Below are 26313 nucleotides of genomic sequence, written 5' to 3' on the forward strand. Positions count from 1 at the left end.
TATCTAAGTCCAAGAGTAGTACCACTCAACCTTATTATCATGTCGGACTAAGTCCACCTGCAGGGTTTAACATGACAATCCTTATGAGCTCCTCTTGAGGACATTATCAACCTAGTATCTCTAGGACACAGTTTCCTTCTATAATCAACAACACACACTATAAGTGATACCATTTCCTAACTTATCGGGTTTATTGATTTATCGAACTAAATCTCACCCATTGATAAATTAAAGAAATAAATATCAAATATATGTGCTTGTTATTATATTAGAATTAAGAGCACACACTTCCATAATAACTGAGGTCTTTATTCTTTTATAAAGTCAGTATAAAAGGAACGACCTCAAATGGTCCTACTCAATACACTCTAAGTGTACTAGTGTAATCATATAGTTAAGATAAACTAATACCTAATTACACTACGACCTTCCAATGGTTTGTTCCTTTCCATCTTGGTCGTGAGCTACTGTTTATAATTTATAAGGAACCGATAACATGATCTTCTGTATGTGACACCACACACCATGTTATCTACAATATAAATTAATTGAGCAACTACATTTATCATAAATGTAGACATTTGACCAATGCGATTCTTATTTCTAGATTAATGTTTATACCAAAAGCTAGGCTTTTAGTATACACTCTAACAATCTCTTCTTTGGCTTGGGCCGAGCGGCAGCTACTTCTTGAACTTGGGACCTCACACGAGGGGAGCGGACTGCTTCGGCCCTTGGTCCTCTAGGCGGCTGATGAGCGGCCTGCTGTCTCCGGTCAGCCTGAATAGGCGCCCTCTCGGTTGGAGTTTCCTTTTTCCGGGCGGCTTGCGCTTCTTCCACGTTGATGTATTCATTGGCTCGGTGTAGCATGTGATCATAATCTCAGGGCGGCTTTCGGATGAGCGACCGGAAGAAGTCCCCATCCACAAGGCCTTGCGTGAAGGCATTCATCATCGTCTCCGATGTGGCCGTTGGAATATCCATAGCCACTTGGTTGAATCGCTGGATGTAAGCTCGAAGCGCTTCTCTAGGCTCTTGCTTGATGGCGAACAAGCTGACACTTGTCTTCTGATAACGTCGACTGCTGGCGAAGTGGTGGAGGAAGGCCGTTCGGAAGTCCTTGAAGCTAGTGATGGATCCGTCCGGCAGCCTCCGAAACCATCGTTGAGCCGATCCCGAGAGAGTGGTAAGAAAGACTCGGCACTTTACTCTATCTGTATATTGATGGAGCGTAGCTGTGTTATCGAACTTACCCAGATGATCATCTGGGTCTGTGGTTCCATTGTACTCGCCGATCGTTGGAGGCACATAGTGCTTGGGCAGAGGGTCTCGTAGAATAGCCTCCGAGAATTGGCGATTGATCCGCTCGGGGGATGAGTCCGCACGGGGGGCTTTCCCTTTTCTGTCATCTCGCCTTGGCATTTCGTCTGAAGAAGATCCTCTATCTCTTCGAGCTGGTACGGCTTGAGGGGTGCGAAATAAGGCCCGATGGAATGCAACGGTGGCTTGAGGTGCTTCTGCTCGGCCACCCGACGCAGATGTTGCTTGTTGCTTCGGCCGCTCGGCGGCTGCTTTCTGTTTTTGCTCCACAAGTTTGGCGGCCCTTATCTCGACCAGAGCTTCGAGTTCTTCCGTCGAAAGCGCCACCGTGTGTTGTCTTCCAGCCTCATCCATTGTTTCCAGTCGGATGCAGGAGCGTTCCCACAGACGGCGCCAAATTGATCCTGTCCGAACCAGGAGTCAACGGAAGCTGGGGGTGTGGCGCTTCTTGCTGGATCCTCGAGTGCTCCGGCGAACCTGCAGCAAAACCGAGCCGGGAGGGATGTCCCGGCGACGGCCCTCCGACGCTCGAGTCAGGCGAGGAATAACAAAAAGGTGGCCTCAGGATCCAGATTCGCGTACCTATGGTGAAGAAATGGAGACCTTATATAGACCTCTAGAAGGAGCCTGGACGCGCCAATCAAAGCAATCACCTGCTTTCGACCCTGCCCAGGTATGGGTATGTCAGAAAGACGTCCATAAGGCCATACCGCTACTGTATCAATCTCTCCATGATGTGACGGCGAGATCCTCCATCATGCACTTTTGTGTACGGCGTAATCATCAGACATGCCTTTACTGACATCCCATATCCTGAGCCGAACGAATAGGCCGCTCGGCTAACCCTCGTACCCTCGCCCTTATCCTGGCCGAACGGACCACCCGCTCGGCCCTTCGGTCCCAACCGGGCAGAAGTCCCGCTCGGCCATTCGGTTCTCCCGCCTTGGCGTCGGAAACCCAAGCCCATGGCTGGGTTATCTTTAGTTCCGCCCGGACCTACTCAGCCGCTCGGCGCGGCCATTAACCGCTTAGTCAGCCCTCCACCTATCTTCAAGCTGAGACCCTTCAGGAAGTGGATCCCCCATTCTTACCGCCGGATCAATGTACATAATGTTGCTACAACAATCTTGTGATTTTCGCTTACTCTTGTTCCTTAATTGGATGCCCTATCATTGTCAAACCATAGCATTTTATCATGGTTGCCTTCCCGATCCAATGCTCAACCCTTTTTTTTTTAAATTCTTTCTGATCCAATGCTCAACCCTTTTTTTTAAAATTTATTTTTGTTTCCTTTGTAGACTAGTTATATATTTTTTATTCTAATTTGCACAGATGATAAACATTTTCTAGCCTTCGGAGAAATCCAAGATGAAGAAATTCTCTTAGAAAAAAATAAAGTATAACACCACTATAATTTAAATATTTTATAAATAATCATTATTGGAGGTTAATTTTTTTGTGTGTATAAGTTGTATTTTAAATTTATCCGATAGATAAATTAAGAAGAAGATTCTTTACTTTCAGTATTAACCATATAAAATAATTTAAAAAATTCTAAATCACTTTAAATCAAATCATTATACTCTTGAAAGACTCTTTAATAGATTCACGTCCTTGGCTCTGAATTTGTCTGAATTTTCCTGATAGTTCATTCCACTTTCGAACCAACAGCAGCAAAAGTCATATTACATCTTTATTGAATTCTAGTACACATTGTGATACAAGTTCACATTTTTGTAATCTAGCAGCATCGTTGCACATTCTTTTACAGAGCCAATAATTAACGACCCAAAGACAACTAAATTCATACTCGAACAATTGCAAACACCGAATAGTTCTCATGATGATTTTGTATGTACCACAGTAGCTGGCTTTCGCTTCCATATTGGCACCCAAGAGAATGCTTGACACAGGTAGAAGAAACATACAGTTGATTGGCCACACCGAACCTTTCTAGCCACGCCAGTTGTTCTGCTTCTTCATTTCAAAGGTAGCTCCATCATTGAGCATATCCTGTGCATCAGTTTCCATTCCAAGCTTAGAGAGGGCAAGCGCTTGCAAGTAGAAGGCTGTCGGCCACTCGGTCATGCATGCCTGAGCTTGCATAGCATCGCGTAGGGCCAGCTCTGGCTGCTCGTTCATCAAGTATGACAAGCTCCGCCTTGCAAAGACAGTTGCAGAAGGAACAGACATCATTGCCACAAGCTGGATTACAAGGAAAAAGAAGGAACTGACATCATTTTTGCTGAAAAGCAACACATCACATGGATAGAGAAGTCGCAAAGTGACTATTGGTTAGATAGAGACCATGAACAAAATCGACTACCATGTAATTGGTAAAAGCCATTTGTGTGCACGAGGAAATTGAATTCACTTAAGGAATAGGGCTAGTTTCCACATGAAAAATGGCAATGCTAATGGAGCTAAGAATACAGTATGGATTCTTCTTTTATCTACCAATGGTTTTTTCAAGGCTTCTTTTAGCAGTACATTGGTGATTGTCATGTAAGGCTTATTGTTTTTCTTTTATCCTTGGAATGTCAAAGACTTAGAAGTGCTAATAGATTTGTGAACCAACCAAAACCTCCAACTATTCAAGGTTGTGACTTGTGAGGAAGCAAATAGATTTGTAAATAAGATGATCTAATTAGGCCTTCACAACGTCTACTCTTTCATTCAACAACCAAAAACTAAGAAATCATTAAGATAACAATATTTTACACTTGATATGACAAAAAGGTTAGTCGAAGGGTTATAAGAACCATTTACAATCATAGCACAATATTGAAGGGCGTCTTTTAACAGAAAGGAGAAGAAATTGAGTAAAGATGAAGCTTGAGGAAACAAATATATGCAAGTTGATATTGAAACAGACCTTGGAATAGTATTCGATAGCATTCTTGAAATCCTTATCTCTGAATGCAATGTCACCAAATTTCTTCGTGTTCAGCATCTCTTGCACTTGTTGTGTCCATTCTTGAAAGGAAAGCTGCACAAACATATATAATGTAAGATTTTTCAAGGCTCCATTGCTAAAAACTAAAGGCAGGAAAAATAATTCTGCAATCTATTAGCACTAGTTCAATTAAAAAGTACTTCCATACTGAAATGTTCATTGAAAATTATTATCCTGTCTACAGAAGGTTCAAAAATTTTGCTAGCACTATTTCAATTAAAAATCACTTTCATAATAATAATGTTCATTGTCCTGTATAGCAATTCTTGTCCATTCGGTGCCCACCAAGGTTGTCAAAATCAAGAGTTTAAGTAAAATCGTTGGAGCAGTCATAAAATCGGATCAGCAAATTGTAAGATTTACATCATATTTTAAATCAGTTTTAAAAGAAACTTGATATATTCTTCTTAATTGATCATTTAATATTTCAATCCAAATTATAACATAAATCTACATATAGAATATTTTAATTCATATAATCATAAATTACTCATAGTTTTAAACTTTAAAACAACCAAATACTTGCCATGAAAAGACAACATAAACATAAATTAATCCAAAGATAAATAAAACACAAGATAACTAATTAATATAAATCATCCATAGACAAATGCAAATCTAAAATCATCCCAAAACGACATTGTTTTATCCAAAATGACCCCATTTTATTGACGACACAAAATCGATAAAATCATCCCAAAATCACGTTTTTACGAGCTTAAATGTGATTTTACAATTTTGATCTGATTTTACTTTAATACATGATTTTGTCATGATTTCACTTGATTTTCATAGGTAAACTCGTGATTTTGTATGAGTTTACAAGTCAAAAGGCGAGTTTGATAACATTGGTGCCCACTAGGGCCAATAGTCGCAGAGCTTTCATGACCGTAGACCACCTTGAAAGGAGTGAGTTGCAGGCTAGTGTCATATCCTGTATTAGAGCAGAACTTGATCTAAAGAAGCCATTTACTCCAAGTTGTTGGTTCGTCATCGATAAAGCAGTCAAGGTACATATTGATGCAATGATTTACCACTTCAATTTGACCAAGAGTACCACAATTAAAAAGGTTCGATATAAAAATAGCTGGTAAATGGGTCATATTCGTATGCTATATATTCAAGAAAACCATGAAGCTTAATGATGCTGTCAAAGGATGTACCAGCCATCCAAACTGCAGTTAATGGGTGCGAAAAGGACAAAATAATAAGCATCTTAACAGAACTGAACAACAGCCAAAATTACCAACTCGTCCTGAGATTTCAGAAAGCCCTCAATGAAAACCAAGGAGATATCTCCCCGGATTTGGACTAGAACAAGAAGTGATTGACCAGTCCGACTCAAGTGGAACTCCTTCTGCTGCAGACGTGTAGCAATGTTGCATGAATTCTTCAACATCTCTCCATATGCCCAGCCAATAGATATCACTGTGAACATGATATAATCTTCTAGTATCCTTCATGGCTTCGTTCATGAACCACTCACGATGCTAGGCCGTTAGCCAAGATCCGTCTGCGGTTCCTGAATTTACCTTGGTGGCCAATGAGAAATTTCCGTGGAGCCGGACTAGTCACCTCTTTTATCTTATATGAACAGTTTGGATGAAGTATTTGGCAATGAGTGAAGATAGGCATAAGTAGACCATAGGGTGGAAGATAAAAGTCAGCTCTTGAAGCTCCACGATCCCTAAAGCCTAAACTGATGCAAGATACCATATGATGTATATGTGGGTTTCTTTCCACCTCATGATGAATTGTTTCGAATATATCCACAATTTGCTAAGAAATCACAGCTAGTGTGATGTTTGTGGAATCCTCGTGACAAAGCTGTGACCACCACGCTGTGTTTCCCAACCCTATACTCAATATTGAACTCAAAACTCATTAGTTTACTTACCCATTTTTGTTATTTAATGTTAACGACACTTTGTTATAGGAAGTATTTAAGGATGAGGTGGCAGTGTGAATCACAAAGGCTTGCTTGTCCACAAAGAAGCAGCATCCATTGTTTGGTGGCCTTAACTAGCCCAGTGCATTCCTTCTCATACATAGCAACACAAGTGTTGAATGGCCAGCACTTGATTAAAGCAAGAAATTAGTTGTCCTCGTTTATACAAGTGTTCCTACTCCTGAATCTATAGCATAGCATCCAATGATGAATGGTTGTGAAAAATCCAACAATGCAAGAATCCGCGCTTGCAATAAGGCTTGCTCTATGGATAGCAACGCCTCCCTAGCTTCTGGTGTCCTCAAGGAATTGTTCAACGGCATGGTAGTCAACAATGTTGCAATTATCCTGCAATTCTGTATGCATTTGCAGCAGTAACCTACAAGGCTCAAGACTCCACATAACCCTGTAGGATTAGATGGTTGTCACTGGGACTCCTTAAAGAGTATTCATACCCATGTAGGATACAATCTCAAACACATGATTTTAAAAAAATGAAGACATAGGAACTCATTAAATAAGACCTAAATTGACTGTACAGACAGCTATATAAATTATATAACTTCAAATAGTTTATAAACCTATATAATCTAATCTAACCCTAATTTTGAAGTTTGTTCAACCCGAACAAAGAGATATTTGCCAGCTCCATGCGATGCGAAGCCTTTGTTTCCTTTCCATAGAGCCAAGCAGTTCAATCCTCCTAACGCAAGGTCATGTGCTCTCATCATCACCGAAGCCAGCAGTGGTAAACTCTCTCTTCTTCCTCTTGTTGTTGCATAATTGATTCGGCTCCTCAGTCTTCTTCTCAGTCTCATAGAAGAAGAGTCTAGCTACTCGTACTCAGTTTTCATATCCATATACCCACATTTGTGTCACGCTGACACTAGTACTAGGGGTACCTAATAAATCCAATGTATCAGACACTCAAAAATAGTGTTGATTTTCCTCTTGAATGCTCAAATAACAGTAACCAACATGGTATGCTCTAGACAAGCAATTTCTAATCGGGTAGAGATGCGCTTACTTTGTTTGAGGAGTAATTTGTGTTGTAAGATGTTGAAGACTTCATGGAGATGCAAATAAGTGTTTCATGAAATCTTCCATGAAGAATAACACATTGTAAGCCCTACTAGTATCACTAGGAACTTAAAATGCCGATGACAAGTTTGGAAAGGCATCTTCTAAATGTCTTGTTTATGAGTAGAGGTCTAGTCCAATGAAGCATCACATGCCATACAATTCATTCATTAACTCACCAATCATTGGGATGGGAAAATTTATCTTTGATGGCTCATTTATCAACGTAGAACCTCCATGTCCCATCTTGTTTTTGCACCAATAATATAGAGGATCAAATGTTGAGTTGTTGGATCATATTAAACTTATTGATGCCTTTCCGCAAGTAGGTGATTGATTTCATCTTTTGTGACAGCATGGTTCATATTTGTATCTTTCTAGAAGTTATTGAGTTAACACGGTAAGTACCCTAGATTGATTTTGATGTGATCTAACTACTTAGTTCTGTGCCTTTTGATACCTTGTGTCTAAGTATGAAGGAACTTAAGAATACAGGAAGTTGAGCGGAAGACACGGTGAACGAGAAGGATGACACGGGAAACGCGTCGACAGACTCGGTGCATCCGAGGGACGAAAAACTACGGAAGAGTACACTAAAGGACGAGAAGGAAGCGAGTAGAGCGTTCGAGGGATAAGAAGACGGGAGGAAGCCTGCTCATGGAGAAAATCAGAGTTAAGTTCGGGTGAGCTAAATTTCGGACAACCGGAGCAATAGCATCACCCAAAGAAGCGCATGGAAGAGTGACCAATTGGAGGTTAACTGGACAACCTAAAGGAGCTTGGAGGCGCCCTCGTACCTCTTGATGGAGGTGCCCTCATGGAACTTGGAGGCGCCTTCGCGCCTCCCTTGGAGGCTTCCTCGTGGAGCTTGGAGACGCCCTCGAGTCTCCCTTGGAGGCGCCTTAAAGCTTCCAAAAGGCGCCTCCAATGAACATTAGTCGTTAGGCTACCGTTGAGAAGAGAATAAACTTTATCCTCTTAGGAGGCGCCAAGAATCCCTTTGGAGGCGCCTCCAACCGACATGAATCAACGGTAACTTTATCCCAGGAGGCTATAAAAAGTCCCTTGGAGTTAGGAATTGAAATACAACTCTTGTACTCATTTCTTAAACAATTCTTGAGCATTCAAAGTTTGTAAGCAACTACTCTGCCTTTACAAAGGAGTCTTTTAGTGGAGTTTTTCAATTGTCTTGGATTAACAATCACCTAGGTTATAATCAAATAAATTTCTGAGCCTTCTTACTTTTTAAGTTATTGCTTTTATGCTAATTGCTTATTTTAATTAATATTGTGTCTTGCTCTGTTCAAAAAGCAAGAGAAATTTCTAACTTTCTTTTCAGGCTATTCACCCCCCTCTAACCGGCCTACCTAGATCTACAAAACTAATCTAAAAAAATCCACTACTTTGCTTGTAAAGAAAAGCAAATCTAAATATGCAGTTAAAGATAATTGGAAACTTTCTTATAACTGATTATTTCACAAGACAAAAGTATTGGGAATACAATCAAAGTCCCGCATGGGAAAGATATGAAAAATATCATGAGTTTAAAAGAATGTAAGATATCTCCATTAGGATGAAGCATTTTAGGTAGAACCCAAAAACAAAGTTATAAGAGTTTAGACCCAAAGTAGAAAATATCATGTCATTGTGGAGAAATGTGAATTCCTTTTGGACGCAATAAATGATATTAGAGTCATGGTCCAGACCAGATGTCATGTGGATGGCCTTAAATGAAGTCGCGAGGAGACCCGGAATAAATCAGGATGACCGAATGCTCGCGGGAAGGTCCGGAGCAAGTCAAGTTGACTGAACGCTCGCGGGGAGGCCCGGAACATTTAGGATGACCGGATACTTGGGGGGAGGCCCGAAACAAGTCAGGATGCTCACAGAGAGGCCCGAAGCAGGTCAAGAATGACCGGATACGGATGTTGGCAAGAGGCCCGAAGCAGGTCAAGAGTGACTGGATACTCGTGGGGAGGCCCAAACCATGAAAGTAATGGTGATCCTTCGTTTGAGGGGAGGATTATTGGGAATACAATCAAGTCCCATGTTAGAAAGATAAGAAAAAGATCATGGGTTTCCATTGGCATGAAGCATTTTGAATAGAGCCCAAAAATAAAATCATGAAAGCTTAAGCTCAAATTGGACAATATCATGGCATTGTGGAGATTCATAAATTCCTTTTCGACACACAAGAAGGGAAGGAGAGAAGTGAAGAAAAGGAGAGGAAGGATGAAGGGAGGAAGCCATAAGATTTCTTAGTGATGAGAGGAAAAGAGATGATAAGGCATGAAAGTACCAATCCATCACCTTCTTTGCCAAACGCATCTTCCTGGATCAATTGCAGCAGGAATGCTTATCACCTTACAGGCCAAAAGGTCCACATTTGATGTAATCAGCAACAAACACCATATTGGATCATGAAGGCAAAGGACATCATGGTCTTTTTGACCATGGGTAGTTTTTTCCTTCGCTCCCACCCATATTTGGGAAAAAGTAAAGTTGACCCAAATTCTTTCCGCACAATCAAGTGTGGACTCTCTTCCATCAACAACCCATCAGAATATATGACAGACAGGAAACCTGATTCCCTCCCTCTCCATGGAATCAAATCCCTCCTTCCAAATAATCATAGCCTAAGAGTTGCTAATAATTGATAGTTATCCTGCCCTGTCATGTTTGGCAATATCTCCTCCCTTCTACTTTGTCTTATGCTTCAGCCAGGCCACTTACCACGTGTCCAATTGTAAACCTTCAGTGCCACATCAGTGACAGCTGCCACATTAGCGATTGGTGCGGTATCGGTGTTATCACCAAATTCACCATAATCTAAACCCCAACTATAGATTGTCAAAAAAAAAAGTAGCATCATTATAATTTTCATGAAACTCACCTCATTTTCTGCCCCTTCTTCGTCTTTGTAACCTATCTTGAGCAATATATCATGCACAGCAGTTAGATCCATCTTTGCACAAGCCTTTCCAAGTGGTGATAGCATTGTTGGCAGCACCTGTTCTGTCTTGGTTATGCCCATTAAAGTATGTGATGGAATCTGCATTAACAATGATTTGGAGGGATCTCCCCAAAAATTTGAAAAATTATAAACAGATGAAAATACTGATCTTTAATAAATAACAGTTTGCTTGCAAAAACTCTACCTCTTTCTGAGTTTGAAGTGGTGCTACAGAAGAAAGAAGAAACTTAGAATTAGGTCGATCTCTAGCCTCAAATTGTAGACATTTCGAAGCAAGTTCCACTAGCTTTGTAGCATCCTCATTAGCATATTGTCCATCCAAGGATGAATCCATTATCATCAACATGCTCTTTCCTCTTATCAAATCTAGTGCCTGACAAGAGCCAACAAAAATTCAGTTTGGTCATAATTAAATAGTGTTAGACCAGTAAACAGTAATTTTTAGGCAATCAAATATATAAGGAAAACAACTTGAGACTTTTTTATAAACAGAAGCATTAAGAAATATAAACAAAATTGAACTAATTGCAACGTGCGCAAAGAGCTACAAAGATAAAATAGACCATTGTCATTGAGAAAAATTAGGTAAGACATCAGTAAACATATAAATATCAGAATGTAAAATGAAATGCACCAATGAAAATTCAATGGTAAGATAGATATAAGCCTAAAAGAATAGTGCAAAATGGTATTTACAATGATAAAGTCATCAGCTAAAGCAATCAGGAGCCATACACGAATTATATTCTGCACGACATAAAAAAAATGGTTTCTGTTTGCTGTCAATTCAATTACTTCAATTTGCAACATGACAAGAAAGACACTTGCCAAACATAAAAACTAACCAAATACATTAAAATCATATTAACTTCTAAACCACTTGCCAAAAAATACTCCCACTGAATACATATGTGGAACAAAAAACAGATAGATACTTAAGTTGACAACTAATCACTCACATGGAGAACCATTTTGAATCTCCATGATGTCATAGGATACAAGATATTTTCAACATAGCAACATGGTGCAAACCTTATCTAATATATTAGAGTAATCCAAAGAAAGAATTACGAGTTCAATGAAAACATAAAAGGTTTTCGAATTAGCATAATCATTCTCCTGCTAGGAAAATTAGTGCTTAAGCTTTTCCTTGAACTTGTCACTTAGTGACCAAACGAGAGATGAGATTATGAACTTCAATAACTTGAGATTGACTGACAGCATGAGAATTGCCTACTCTGATAACCTGAACATACATGACTTGGGGGGATATGCTTCCCACTCAAAAGATCCAAAAGCACAGTGCCATAGCTATATATTACACTCTCTGGGATTACTCTTCCTGCAAAGTAAAATAACAAGTTCATTTTCAACTGTAACAAACTAAATAGAAAGTAACAAAGTAAATAAAATAAAGAGTGGCCCGGTGTACGAAGCTCCTGCCAATGTGAGATCTCGGAAAAGGGTTTATTGTATGCAACCTAGAGGTTGTTTCCGATAGAAAGTGACAAAGTAAATAAGAAAAATTAACTTTAAATGCAGCAACAACAATAACAACCAAGTTTTATCCCACCAGGTGGGGTAAACTATAAGTGCAAAACATAAAATTAATAATAGTTGGTGATTTATAGGTTCCCCTATGAAATTAGTCACATCCAAAGCCAATATCAGTGTGCCTTAGAAATATTGGATAAAAACCTTGCTTGTTTAGTCTGTCACTAGTAATCTGATGAAGTTATTCAATTTGACAATATAAAGATCCACATTTTTCATATGTTATTTAATGTCTAGCACCTTCAATCAAGGTTCAAAGTCTCATTTCATGCTGAAGTTTGGTGTCTAGTCTAAACGAGATGTGCCTCTAGTGTCAATGGTGTGTGTGTAGGTTGAGTGCCAATCGAGGGATTCATCATTCTTGACAGGTGAAGAAAATATCGTGTATTCTTGCCTGTTAACAACTAAGGTAATCCTTAACTAGGGTAAAAGGAAAAGGAATTTTCCAAATTGGTCTAACAAATCAATTGTAGCACAAGAATGATAGAATAGTGACAAATCAAATGCGATTAGCCCCCTAAAATGTTTTATTGGACACTAAGGGGTTTCATCCAATCAAAGTCCTAAAATTCACCAGACGCTAATCAGGCCTAATCGGGCACCCAACGCCTAGGCTGCCTAGGCAAGGACCAGGCACCGCTAGGGGTATTCCACGGTATTAACATAAATTACATAATAAATCACATAATATAACTCCAACACAATAACATCAAATTTAAAATGAGTTCAAAATTACATAAGCAATAAAATATCACATATTTATTCTACTTCTTCTCCATAATTTTCAACAACTTGTTTTTTATCGATCGCAAACTCAATATCATCATTGTGATCCTCCTCTTCTTCTTCAGATGCAAAATCATACTTGTGAAGTTCTCTCACTCTAGAATTTCTTCGGGTTGTAGATTTTCATCTACTCCACTTGTTTCAACAACTATTTGTCAAATGAGCCCGAAACCTAGTTCAACTTTATCATCTTCCCCACCATCCACAATCCAACCTTGTGCATTTAAAGCATCTTTTGCAAGAAGGATCGACATTCATTTCTTTTTCTCTTTTTTGTTTGTTCAACAATCTAGTATTAAATTTGATAAATATTATATTGTTCAACCAGTTGACATCCAACCTATTTCTTTTCTTTATATGAATCTTAAAAAAAAATGAGAGAGAAAATAAATATTATAGTTAGTAACATGAATATAAATTTTAAAAAATAATACTTTAATTTAAGACTTAGAGATAGAGTTTAAAGCTTACTCTTTCGAATGCTCTCCAATTTCTTTCACACCCAGATAAACTTATAGTTAATGAAAGCGTCCTCAATGTCACTCTTAACAAGTTGAGTGTGTGAGCACCGTATGTACTCCACCATGCACATGGATCAAATGTATCATCATTTCTTTCACATGCTTTTGCTACCACTATTTTTCCAAATAACCAAGTCTTGTCTCTGTATTTTACAAATTCCTTGTTAATAATTATATCTTGTAGATCTAATTCATTAGCATGCAAAATTTTCATGCATTCAAAAATCTCAATCGTGACCTCCTCATAGAGAGCAATTGAACAATCTTTATAGTAAAAATAGGGATTCAACAAAAAAATATAGTAGTATGCAATGATATATTAAGTCTATCCTTCATTTTTGACTCAATAATCACTATGATAAGCTGATAATTTGATTCCACGTTATTCATGGCCACCTTGATATCTTCTTTAACTTGAAGAAGCTCCCCGTATAAAAACCCCATAAATTCCACTTACGTCGACCGACACAACACGATACTTAAATCCCATCTAATAAGTAAATTAGTTTTTTTATTTATATTCGCTTTTTTTTTTTTACTTTGTCATCTACTCACTTTTCACTTAAATGGAAATGGACCCTACGTGATGAAAAGACTTCTACATTGTAACTTTAATATGAAAAAAGCTTACTAATAGTTTATCTAGGTTTCTCTACATCATAGTTCCTTCAATCCAGATCACTATCAAGATTATCAATTCAAAAATCATAATATCTATCTTCCTCTCCCTCTCCTTCCAGCCAGCAACAGAGCCTCTCCTCCCCTCTATGCGCCACCAGTGACACCCTCCCTCTCCTGAGCATCCCATGATCAAGGTTGTGTTAGATTTCCTCATGTTATAAACCTCCTTTTGACTTATTTGGAGGAAATGGTGGATTTAGGTCTATTCTTGGATGGAAGGCTGGAAATTTTCATTGAACTTGATCATTTAAGAAATCTTTAGGTGAGTGTTCCTGCCCTCACAAATTCTATTGTAGAGTAATGGGAATGTTGCTGGATTGATTTTATTTTAGGGGAGATAGATCAGAATTTGCTCTAGTGACCTTAAAACGTATGTGGATCCTTTTGAATCCTAAATGGCTTATGTTAATGCTATTCATATTGCGTTTATAGGTCTGTTTATGATATTTTTGTGTAAACTATTGTGCTAAGTTGTGTTTAGTTATGTAATTAGTTATTAGAAGTGGAATTAGGGTTGCTAGTATGATTGGTATGGGAGAAATAAGTGATTGTTTTGGACTAATTACAATTCGTGGTATAGGTTCAATTGGCCCAAGCGATCTACATAGACGAAATATCTATATTGTTTTGTCGATTAAGGGAAAAGGGTAAACATTTTATTTTATTTCAGTAGGTTTTTATTTTAGATTGTTGTATCTGATGTAGAATGGTAAAATAAATTAATTATTTCAATAATAGTAGAGGTCTCAAGTAGGAATGAGGATTTTGTCAAGATAGCAGGATCAAAATTTGATATATTGACTTTGAATTTCATTAATTTGTAGATTTTTGTGTTATTATCGTTATTAAATATTTATCTCAAGTTTTCTAAATTATTTTCATATTGTATTTGTAGATACAAGATCAGGCGGAGCAGGTTGATTTGCTGACACTCAAACCTTTTGGCTATACATAGAAATGGGAAAATATATCCTTACTTTTTTTATACATTTCCTTGTGTATGAATAAAAGGGATTATATGAGTTTCATATAGAGATTAACATGGAAAGGGTTGTCTTAAAATAAAATAAAATGGATGTTATAATTTTCTCTTTTGTTGGTACTTGTGATTGAAGGATCATGAAAGCCGATAAGGGAGGTGAATATCGTCCATTAAAAATATTTTCTTTTATTGTAAAATTAATCAAAGTAAGCAATAGGGCTATAAACAAGCCAAGCCGAGCCGAACTTTGGGGTGTTCAAGCTTGTTTGATAAGGTAACCAAACTGAGCCGAGCCGAGCTTAAAATGAATCAAGCTTTTGAAATGAGTGTTCAAGCTTGGCCTGGCTTGGCTTATTTTTTATGAGCTTGAGCTTGTTTGAAGCTTGACTTGAGCTTCGTTCATTTAAATGTTATCAAACTCTCAATTCAAGTTTGGTTTGAGCTTGGTTCGAGCTTGATTCATTCAGATGTTATCAAGCTCTCAATTCAACCTTGTTTGATTGTTTGAAACTTTTAGTTGTTTGATTGGTTATTGAGTTTGATAATTTAAATTTATTTATTTATTTATTTATTTTATTGTTTATTTAGCATATTGAAAAGAATTTTATTAATGAATATGGTTCATGAACATTGTTCATAAACGTTGTTCACAAACATTGTTCACATAAATAGGTATATTTATATAAAACTGATTTGAGAGGTAAAGACTCTCAAATCGAATGTCAAATCATACATGATAGTTAGGAGTTTATCCTCTATAATTGAGATTAACTCCTTTATCATCACTCAATTTACTTAAATCATCATGCACTCAACTTCCCTCTCACCATGATGCATCATGTGGCACAATCCACTGATATATCATATTACAATAAAAAACAAAGTCAAACCACTCACCAATCACACACACACATATAACATCACACAAACACCATTACATGCATTATAAATGATGAACAGCGGGTGTGGCAATCAAACATGGAGAGCAAGTCATGAAAAGCATGGACTGCAAATGGAGCAACAAAATCACGAACAGCAGGTGGAGTATCAAAACCACGGACAGCAAACACCCCACGGTCAGCAGCATAAAATGCCACTTCAAAGCATCCCACCATAAATCGTCGTCCCATTTTTAGCAAGTGGTCAGCTATCAACGGATTTATCATGTCTTTACCGCGAGCCGTTTGCTGCGAACTAGATAGATCCTTATGGTAGATCTATGAACCCTCTTAGGCTTTTTGGCAAAGCCCCAGTCATCAACGGATTTGGCGTTGTCCTTACCGCGAGTCGTTTAATGCGGACTAGATAGATCATTATAGTGGATCTATTCACCCTCTTGAGCTTTTGGCAAAACCCCAGCCATCAACAAATTTGACACTGTCTTTACCACGAACTGTTTGTTGCGGACTAGATAGATCAATTATAATAGATCTATTCACCATCCTCTCCCATGCCTCACATACAAAATCAAAAGACAAATACAAAGACCTGCAACAAAAATCTATCAAACCAATCATCATGTGCCACCAACGTTAAAAATTATCCAAGCATGCATGTGCCCCCAACGCCACTGCTGTAAAATCTGCTCAAGCCTCCCTTGTGCCACCGAATTAATATTTGCTCCATTCACCAATGAAATCCAACCGCCGATGAAATCAAACATTAAATTGTACAGCCTTCTCCTGTTGATGAAATTGATTCGCCGATGAAATTCATTCACCAATGAAATCAACATCAACACTATTTACATCATTCTTATAATTTGTTCCATCCATGCTTTTGCAAAGTGAATCACTTCAATTTCTACATAAGTCCACAAAACGATAAACATGAATTTGGGCCTTGCGCAACATTCTGTCAACATCATAAACTATCCTCTCATAGCGACACCTGTTGCGAGCTTCCCACAGAACATATATCATACTAGAAACTCCAAGATACCTCGCCTTCATTCTCCGGCTCGCATCTTTGTAGTATTGGTCAAGGATATGAAATAATTCATCTATTGAGTTAACTTCATGATTTATCTCTAACCATCTCCGCACCTTGTTCCAAAGAGTACATGTGATAGAGCACGCAAAGAACAAGTGACCATTCGACTCATCTTGACATTGGCAAAGCATACAAGTCTTGTTCTCCACATATGACATTCTATCTGTTGTTTGTAGCTTCCGAGCAAGTAACCATAGAATGAATCGATGCTTGGACATAATTTCTGGCCTCCAAACTAATGATGCCCACGACACCTCAGGACCTCTCGGCATGAAGAAACCATATGCATTTGCAGTCCCACTGTTTCTTCCCGCAAACCACTCACCCATCAACAAGCTCGCCTCTCCGCTTCCATTTGTAGCCCTTCAAATTTTGTTTCGAATGCCCACTTCACGAACATTGTTCACGAACGTTGTTCACGAACATTGTTCACGAACGTTGTTCACGAACATTGTTCACGAACGTTGTTCACGAACGTTAACGAGCTAAACACATATGTGTTCAAGTTTGTTTAATTAGCTTAACGAGCTGTTCAATCTTGTTTGTTTAATTAATCTTATATATATTGAACGAACATAAACAAGCTCTTACCAAGCCGAACACCAAGTTTGTTCACGAACGCTTGGTTCATTTACAGCTCTAGTAAGCAACGGGAATAAAATAGCAAAAGCAAGTCTATTAGTTGGTTTGAAGCCTACGTCAACTCCTACTCCAACACCTGCGATCCTTGATCGCACCGTTGGGTAATCCACTAAAATTCCTCTTTCTAAAACTTTTAGAAAAGTGGTAATTCGTACAAAGATATATACCAACAATGAAGATATAGATGAAGATTCGTCGGAGCTCTTCGACGTCATAGCTTGCACACAAAGTTGAAGCGTAGAGTAATAGCACGAACAGAAGAATTGAAGATCAGAAGGTTGCACAGAAGTTCTTTTTCGTCGGCTAGGATCTTGAGGTCTTTTTATAAGTTGCGTTCAGTCGACCGAAAAAACCTTCGGTCGACTGATCCTTTCGGTCGACCGATCTTCCTATCGGTCGATTGATTTTTGCCGAAATCCGATCTTCGCCTCATTAATTGCATTTATTGTTTAGTCGACTGATCCCTCTGATTTCTAACTTTTGCCGAGATCGAACCTATCATTGTGTGTTACCAAATTAGGTTCGGTTGATCGATCCCTAGGTTGGGTCGATCGATCCTTAGGTTGAGTCGACCAATCCACCTGACTTCTAAGTCTGCTTGTGCAATCTGAACCCTGCAGATCAACTAGGTTCGGTTGACTGATCCCTTCGTATTCTGAAAAACAGAGTTAGTTCTACAATATAAAAATATTCATGCAACACAAAGTTAACACAATAGTATAATATTGCATAAGAAAAGACAGTAAGACCTGTCTTGATCTCAACTTAAAAACCTCCCCATTTCTACAGTTGGACCAACAACCTAGGGTTTATCCCTTCCCAGGACACGACCTCCCATCACTCTGCTCCAATTGCTTACCTCAACATACCTACCAAATATTTAGTCCTCCAGTCCTGTTTGAACTTTGTCTGCTCAGTGTATGATCGTCTGATTCACTAAGACTTTTCCTGCAATACTAAATTAGCTAATAGCAATAATAGTAATACAAAATACTATGGTAAAACTAAACTTAGGTTTACCAAGATCCACTGGTCCAGTCAACTACGCGGTCAACCGGAAACCTTTCAATCAACCTTGCTTAGAGTTCATTCCTCCAAGACTTCTCATTACCTAATGTTATCTCTCCCTAGGATTTTCACCACCTAACTTCACTCACCAGGAAATAAGGTTACCTCCCCTTAGGATTTTCACCATCTGACTTCACTCACCAGGACCTAGGGTTATCTTCCCTTTGGATTTTCACTAGCTAGCTTCACTCACTCAGCATCGAATCAGCCTGCCAGGGATTCGATATCAGGTCCTTTAGACCTACCGATTCCTACCTAGTTTTCACGATCTACCGAGATTTCTCTTGCCTAACCGTAGTTAGGACTTCCCTTGCCTAACCGAAGTTAGGACTAGTCACTCGGTAGACTTCTCATCTTACCCTTGCTAGTCATCCAGTCAAGCTTGAGCTAACTAGACTTCATTAAACATATTGTCAAACAAACATCACAACCCTGGAGTTGATTGCACCAACAGTTCTTAAATCTGCTTTATCTTTTATGCTACTTTTGGACTAGGATAGCAATATCTATATCTTTATGTTATGTACCTTACACCTAGAGATCACTAACATAAATGATATTAAAAAGTTTATTTAGGTTAATCATTTAAACTAATTGATAAGAAACAAATCTAGAAGAGAATAATTGTTGTGTAAACATTTAAAATTAAACAATAATAAATTTAAATGGAGAAAAAAATACTAAAAAGTGAAAACTTTTAGCCATAGTTCCTGAACGCACATAAGAGGATGTGGTAGGAATGTGTGCAATCAATACTTATTTGTGCAACAGTGCTATATTATTGTATACCACATACGTTAGGTGACATTATTGCACTTCGAAGATATTGGCTCCAAATCCAATTATTAACTTTTTTTAGTAGACTATTGGCTATAATTTTATTAGGAGAATAGTATTACTAACGGATATAAAAAATAAAAATTATTAAAATTTATCTTAAATTGTGATAAAAGATAATGATAATAATTGTGAATCTAAATATTAGCAACTAATTAGAAATAAAATAATAGTTGATTATATATATATAAAAAAATAAAAAAGTTAGTAAGAACTTAAAGTTGTAATATAAATTGTGATTCATTTGATGTTGTTGCTCATACTAAGACTAAATTAACACATCTTTCCTACATACCCACTTAGTAAATTTATACTATTTTATATATAGTTAGTGGAATAAAGGCCTGATTGCTAGTGTTGTATAGATGAAGATATAATGGGGGATTAAGCCCCATTCATATAACCAGTAGCGGAGCCAAAAATTATAATCTATCCGGGTTAATACTTATTCATTGTGATGTACCCGAGCTGATAGTTGATAATTTAAGGATTTCGAATTAATAAAAAGCCAAGGTATGTAACAAAATAATAATAATAAATGTGGTAATATTTATTAAAAAAAAATGGGCCTAGGGCTAAAACCGGGGTAGTTTGATACTTCCCTCCGCCCTCGCATATAGCTGACCTCACTTAGTGGGATAAAGGTTCAGTTGTTGTATGATTCTTTGACCTTCCAATTTTGCAAGCAAATGTGACATTTTGAAGTTTTAGTTTGTTTCAACTAGTACTTAAAGTTACTCAAAGATCCTCAATTTCCCAACATTAGGTTTGGTTTTATTTTGACGTACTATTTTATTTTGTTCATGTCTTTTGGTACTATTGGATTTTCTATAAAAAGAATGATGAATATATATACCTAGTTTATTGAACTTCTTGGGTATCTAGAGTTAGTAGTCGTTTGTGTAGCTTTTGGTTTCTTATTATCACATTGTCACCGAGTAGTGTACCTTTTTGAAAGTCAAGATTATACTCCTGAGGCGAGATAGATTATATTAGATGGTCCCTAAACAAGTGGAGACACTAATAAGAAAACATTAATTCTCAGGAAGAAAGTGAGGAGCAAGGGCAAAGCCATGTATAAGCGTACCTGGGCTTTTAGCCCAGGGGCCCACCCGGAGGTCATTTTAATTCTCTTCTTTATATGCAATTATTCACCACATCAGCCTTAAATTCCCAAATCAAATTTGCTATCAGACCAGAGGTTTTTTTTTTTGCTGTTCTTCGTTAAAAAAAACTTAGCCCAGGCAGATTATAACATTTTTTTATAGTATTTCTCCTTCTAGAGAAGACTAAACTTAATTCATATTCCTTATGAACTTGATTATAGCATGAAATTAGTCATCTCAACGACATTTCAATATTATTGCAAGATAATAATTATAAATTTGTTGTGTTTCCTTGCAATGTGGATTTATGATTACAAATCTTATATTTTGTTGCAATGTGAATATTTTGCTATTGTTATTTGTTTAGTATTTACTTATAAATTATACATTATCACTTTTTTGTGGTTAAAAACTTATTTTATATTGATTAGTACCCTTTATTATTTATATATGTAGGAGATCAATAGTCAAACTTATTTTCCCCATTAAACTGACTTAAGAATTATTGAAAATATGTCAAGAAAGCCCGGCCAATTTAAGAAAATAGTAACTTTTAAAATCAATTTAGGGAAGTCACTTCCGTATTGTTGATTTAGAGAGAAAAAAAGGTCAAAAGCACCTTATTTAAATGGCATTTTCCATATATGTGCGTTGATGATATGTGTAAAAAAATATTAATTGGAAACTGTATAATGGATAGACAAATTTGATGTGTTAACAAACTTAGCTAATACATAATGAAGGAGCGTAGTTTTGCAAAGTCAATATAATATATCATTTGAGTCTCTATAGTTAAGATTTCTTTTGTTGACTGATTATGAGGAATGACCTCTACCCAGCCATGTATTCTACAAATATAATCTTGGATTCTATGCATTAAAAGATATATTTTGTTGACGGAACATGAGGAAAGATCTGTACCAAGCCATTGTGCTACAAATATTATCTTAGGTTTCATAGGTTATCGAATCAACAAAACCAGATCCCACAAGATATCAAATTAATTTTGGTAGTCTAGATACAAAAATGGATATTTACAAGATCAAATTGAATTTCAGTAAACTAACACAAAGAAACTAAAATTACCAGTTCGCAAGAATTCAGGGGGAGTGTAAGCTAGGTTAGTGCTATAACTTTTCCCATCTCGACTATTTTTCATGAGACCAAAGCTAGACAAACGAGGATCTCCATCCTGCAAGAAATAGAGACAAAATGGAGAATAAAAAATACATGGAAGTGAACAGCATAAAGAATAACATAATATTGTATTAAAAAACATTACAATCTGAGTATAAAGTTTTACATATTGCAAACGAGAATATTTTATTTCTAGATGATATGCCTCTCCAAAGAATCTCATAAACAAATTCCAAAAGGTAATATATCTAGACATGTTGTAAAATTCTTTTGGAAAGATCTATATCCTATTAGACAAGATAATCTAAATATATCAAACGAAAGTAAGCATAACTTACCAATCTTAAAAGCATTATTATGTCATGCTTATCTTACAGGATTAATAGCTGACATTATCAAGAAGTAGTTCCACAAATAAGAAAGATTTGCTAAAAAAGAATTGAGCATTGAACAGATTGGAAGGGTATTTAAACTTACAATTAAAGAACAAAAGTATAATAATTCATTCAGCCTACAATCCCATTCTCAATATTCCAGCAGATATAATCGATCACCAGCATTTTGCAAAACAAAAATTGAGATATGGGTTGACAACATAACATCATACTATAAACAGTCAATTGGCACCATGACTTAAATTTACCAAGAGAACTGGAAAATCATTTTACCACACAACAATAAAATCGTATAAATGATCTACATAAATACTTGAATAGGTTCATATTTGAGTTATCATACCTCATCAAAAAGAACTCTATAAGAATTCAGATCATGATATATCCTCCGGTTCTCAGAGTTACAATGATCAAGTGCTTGTGCAATGTAAAATGCCACTCTAACACGCATTGCCCATGGCAGAGGTTGTTTATCCCCTAAAACAGGGAAATAGACATAGTTGACCAACATGTCAATATAATCATATACTATATTTATGAAATTTTTCAAGTTGTGATTCCAGCAGTAGTGCAATGCTGCATAATGTCAATCTATTAAGATAAACTTAAAATAGTCACAACTAACATGGGTTGATGATCAGATGTTGATAACTCAAGAAATAAGTTTTGTGGAGATCAAAATCATATTGAAAGGTCATAGCCTGTAGTTAGGATGCAGTCAATGCCATTTTAAACAGGAAGGTATTGATCTATCATTTTGCAATTGTGCAGAAGATAAAACTAGACTCAAGAAGATTTTATGGAGGATTACAATTGTATTTGTTTATCTGTCATATTAAGATTCACAAGGATCACTATTGATATAGTGTTATATAGAGTTCAATACATAGATAAGATTAATATAGCTGGCCCCAAATAGTTGTGCCAAGCACAACTTTTTGATAATCAAGGTGATGATGAAGATAGTGGAAAACATCTTTAAGTAGCAAAAGACCAACTTATTTAAAGAAAGTGTGTGTCTGATAATTAATTTCTAAAGTTATCAAGTTGAACAGGTATCATCTCTCAATGTTGATCCATACCAACACATGGGCAAGGACATGATTTTGAATTTGTCCCACGCTTTTGTTTGTCTCTTATGTGATTTGTTTACTTCCAGAAATAAGAAAATAACGGTTTCATAGTTGATTGAATAAAATTTCATAGAAACAACAAAAAAGCATGCATGTCTTCAACATGCTGTACTTGTAAGAGTGTCTAGGACATTACAAAAAAACTCCACTTAAACAAAAATGAGTGTCTTGTACTGGAGCAAATTATTGGATATTGGTCCTTATACAACCCGAGCGAGATCAGCACCCCAATTGCGCTGATTAAATATTACTCTAGTCTCAAGACAATTGCACATTTGAATTAATTGATCCACATGTCTATCAATATATCTCGGTAGATGGTAGACAATTGGAAGTTAAACAATATAATGGAAGTCGGAGCAAGAATAGTTAGAGAATTGGACACAAGTCAATCTCCAAGGTATATGTTGATTTGTCATAATATGGCATTGGAACCATAATAGTGAGAAGGACGTGAATATGATGAAATACAATCATTGAATTTAAGATGAGCACTCATGGGTTTATTGATTACTTAATGTAACACTTGTTTATGTAGTTACATACATAGCTATCATCATGCCTTACGCTTTAATTAACCTGTATTGTGTGTTAATTGAGTAATTATTTTGAATTGGATCTAGATTAGGTTTAGTTTGGGTTGAAATGACTTAACTAAGTTTCATATTCCTTGCTTTTCATAGGATGACACCCAAGTTTGTGGATAATACATAGGGACAACAACAGTAGCACAGAAAAAACATGTAAGTTTCACCTGCATTGATAGGTTTTTCTGATACACAAGGTGGAACGGTGTGCATTTTGTGTGCCGACCAGCACTTTTTTCAACTATGTTTCCATTTATATATCAAGTCCTTTCCTTGTATGACTTTGACCCTTTTTGGAAGATATAGATATAGAATTTTCTAAGTTTGCTGTAAAAAATAGTAAATTTCTTTGTTAAAAAATTCAGAAATTAAATAAGGAAGTACCCCTCAAGTTTGTATACAGAAAAAAGATTTTTTTTTAAAATACCACAATCATAATAACAAGATTGTTAAATCTTAATTGCATCAAGTCATTGTGCCATCAAATAGTTATGTATATTGTAGATATTCCATAACTAAGTTCAAGGGAAAAGAAGATCTAATGATGAAGTGGCAACATGTAAAGACTGATTCTGTTTAGACAATGAATTTGGAGAACTGTTAAGAAAGGAGAAGAAAGTCTAATAGGCTTTGTTTAGTTTGTTGGAAATTTTTTATCCTTTGAATAAATGAAGGGACAAAAATTAGAAATGTTACCTCTCTTATTTGATTTGAGAACGAAGAAAATAGAAGAGAAAAGGTGAAGCTTCAACAAAAGGAATCTATTATTTTCAATTATTTTAAATAGTAATTTTCTTTCAGATTACATAACACTAAAAGTGGTGTAAATCACCATGATGCCCTTTCTCTCCATTTTTCTACACAGTTAAGAGGGCATTACAAATTTTGTTACCAGATTCTGTCTAACCCTTAAGTTTTTGCTTACTTGCTGCAATCAAACATGAGAGATCACTTCTCTTCTGTCCTATTCTCTCTAAGTCAAAATTCCTGTTGCTTCCATGAAAGACCTCCAACTTGCGTGAGTTATGCAACCAACTAACCATACAGTTTCTCATGCAATCTAAGTTTTGCTTTAGGCCCCTCTAATTACTTTATGTTCTCACTCATGACATGTTTTGTTCCGAACCAACTTGAAGCAAATCAGGCTCAAGTGCGGAAGGAAAAGCATTATCCAGTTTTCATATAAATAGACGAACAGTTGCTTCTCTTTTCACACTAAGTCTGTCCATTAATTGCCACAATATTTCCCAGAAGAAACAAAGTTTGCAGTAACCTCCTTTATTTTCCAACAGCGATATTACAGCTATTGGTGAAAAAGGTTGGAGATTGCCAAAGATAGAAAGAGAGGAAAAGATATTTGCTCAAAAAAAAAAACACTTGGAAACATAAAGCGCAAAGGGCAAAAGAAAGCAAAGAGATTGGATGTAGAAAGCGTACAATGGAAAAGGTGCCCGGACAACGTGTCATTTGGCATGAACTCGGCCACAAGAAGCCTCTCGTCACCCTCCGCACAGCATCCGATGAGGTTTACCAGCTTCTTGTGCCGGAGCTTCCCCACCCCCGCAGCCTCCGTCTGGAAGGAAAGTAGGAAAACAAAAAAAAAACACCTTTAGCCAAGAAAAATGGTAACTTTGCCCAGTAACTCACAACCAAAACAGAGATCCGACCACAAACTGCTGAGCGTCGGGCCAGGACTGCTTGGAGAACCTCTTAACGGCCACCAGTCGCCCGCCGTCGAGCTTCCCCCGGTACACAACATTGGGCGCCTTCTCTCCGCTCTCGGAAACTATCAGCTCCGAACTAAAGCCCTTCGTCGCCGCCCGCAGCTCCGCCAGCCCGTACTCCTTGAAGTGCGGCACCTGATCCTGGTCCCCCGCCTCGTCATTAGCTTCTATTACCATAAAACGAAAGCCAAAAACATAAACAGAATGGGGAAGAAATAGAATAGAAAGAGGAGAAGATGATGCAGTACAGCACCGTGATCTGGCTTGTCGCCGTAATTTGGATCGTCCTCAGGGGAGTGAAGGTTGGAGGTTCTGGATTGGAAGCACCCCATTCCCGCAGAAAGCCGGAACCCTAGATTCACATTCGCCTCGGGCAGCCGCCGAAGGCGGGAGACAAGGGAGAGCTGCAGCAGCGAACGGAGAGAGAGAGGAGAAGCTGATGGGTGTGTTGTGTAGTTGTGTGTTTTGATTCGTGCGTCATAGAAATTAGCTGGGAAATTCGAAATAGTATGCTCACTGCCAGATTTATACGCGACGATGCAAAGGAACTTAATAAAATAGCTCAACTCCAAGTATACCCCAGTTTTAAATAAGTGCTGCGTGATTTTACTTTTTCAGTAATTTTTTAAAATTATATTGTAGAAGGTAATTAGACTCAGTCCTATCTTACCGTAGAGATGTAAATAAATCAAATCATTCACGGACTATTCGGAGTTCAATTCGATAAAAAATTCGTTCGAGTTCGTTCGTTTATTTTATCGGGCCGAGTTCGAGTTCGATAGTTTTATCGAGCCGAGCTCGAGCTCGATTTTGAGCTCGACAGTTTTATCGAGCCGAGTTAGAGCTTAAGGATATTTGGCTCATGAGCTGATGAACATGTTCGTTTATAG

General features: G+C 37.3%; 1 protein-coding gene across 2 annotated transcripts; it reads right to left on the reverse strand.

The window, feature by feature from the left end:
- Window positions 1-3019: 3019 nt before the first annotated feature.
- On the reverse strand, window positions 3020-25920 carry LOC122017275 (serine/threonine-protein kinase BSK2-like). Of its 2 annotated transcripts, none has more exons than XM_042574841.1 (10): window positions 25677-25920; window positions 25367-25590; window positions 25137-25272; window positions 22323-22456; window positions 21534-21639; window positions 11535-11620; window positions 10463-10651; window positions 10198-10356; window positions 4196-4309; window positions 3020-3481 (listed from the first exon to the last, which is right to left on the reverse strand). In XM_042574841.1, the coding sequence occupies exons 1-10, from the start codon at window positions 25753-25755 to the stop codon at window positions 3359-3361; spliced, it is 1350 nt and encodes a 449-aa protein (XP_042430775.1). In that variant the 5' UTR covers window positions 25756-25920; the 3' UTR covers window positions 3020-3358. The 2 variants fall into 2 exon arrangements, with proteins under 2 accessions (XP_042430775.1, XP_042430774.1); XM_042574840.1 differs by having other exon boundaries at window positions 3020-3525; window positions 25677-25919.
- Window positions 25921-26313: the final 393 nt, after the last annotated feature.

Source organism: Zingiber officinale, chromosome 8B, assembly GCF_018446385.1.
Source record: "Zingiber officinale cultivar Zhangliang chromosome 8B, Zo_v1.1, whole genome shotgun sequence".
NCBI classification, from domain to species: Eukaryota; Viridiplantae; Streptophyta; class Magnoliopsida; order Zingiberales; family Zingiberaceae; genus Zingiber; species Zingiber officinale.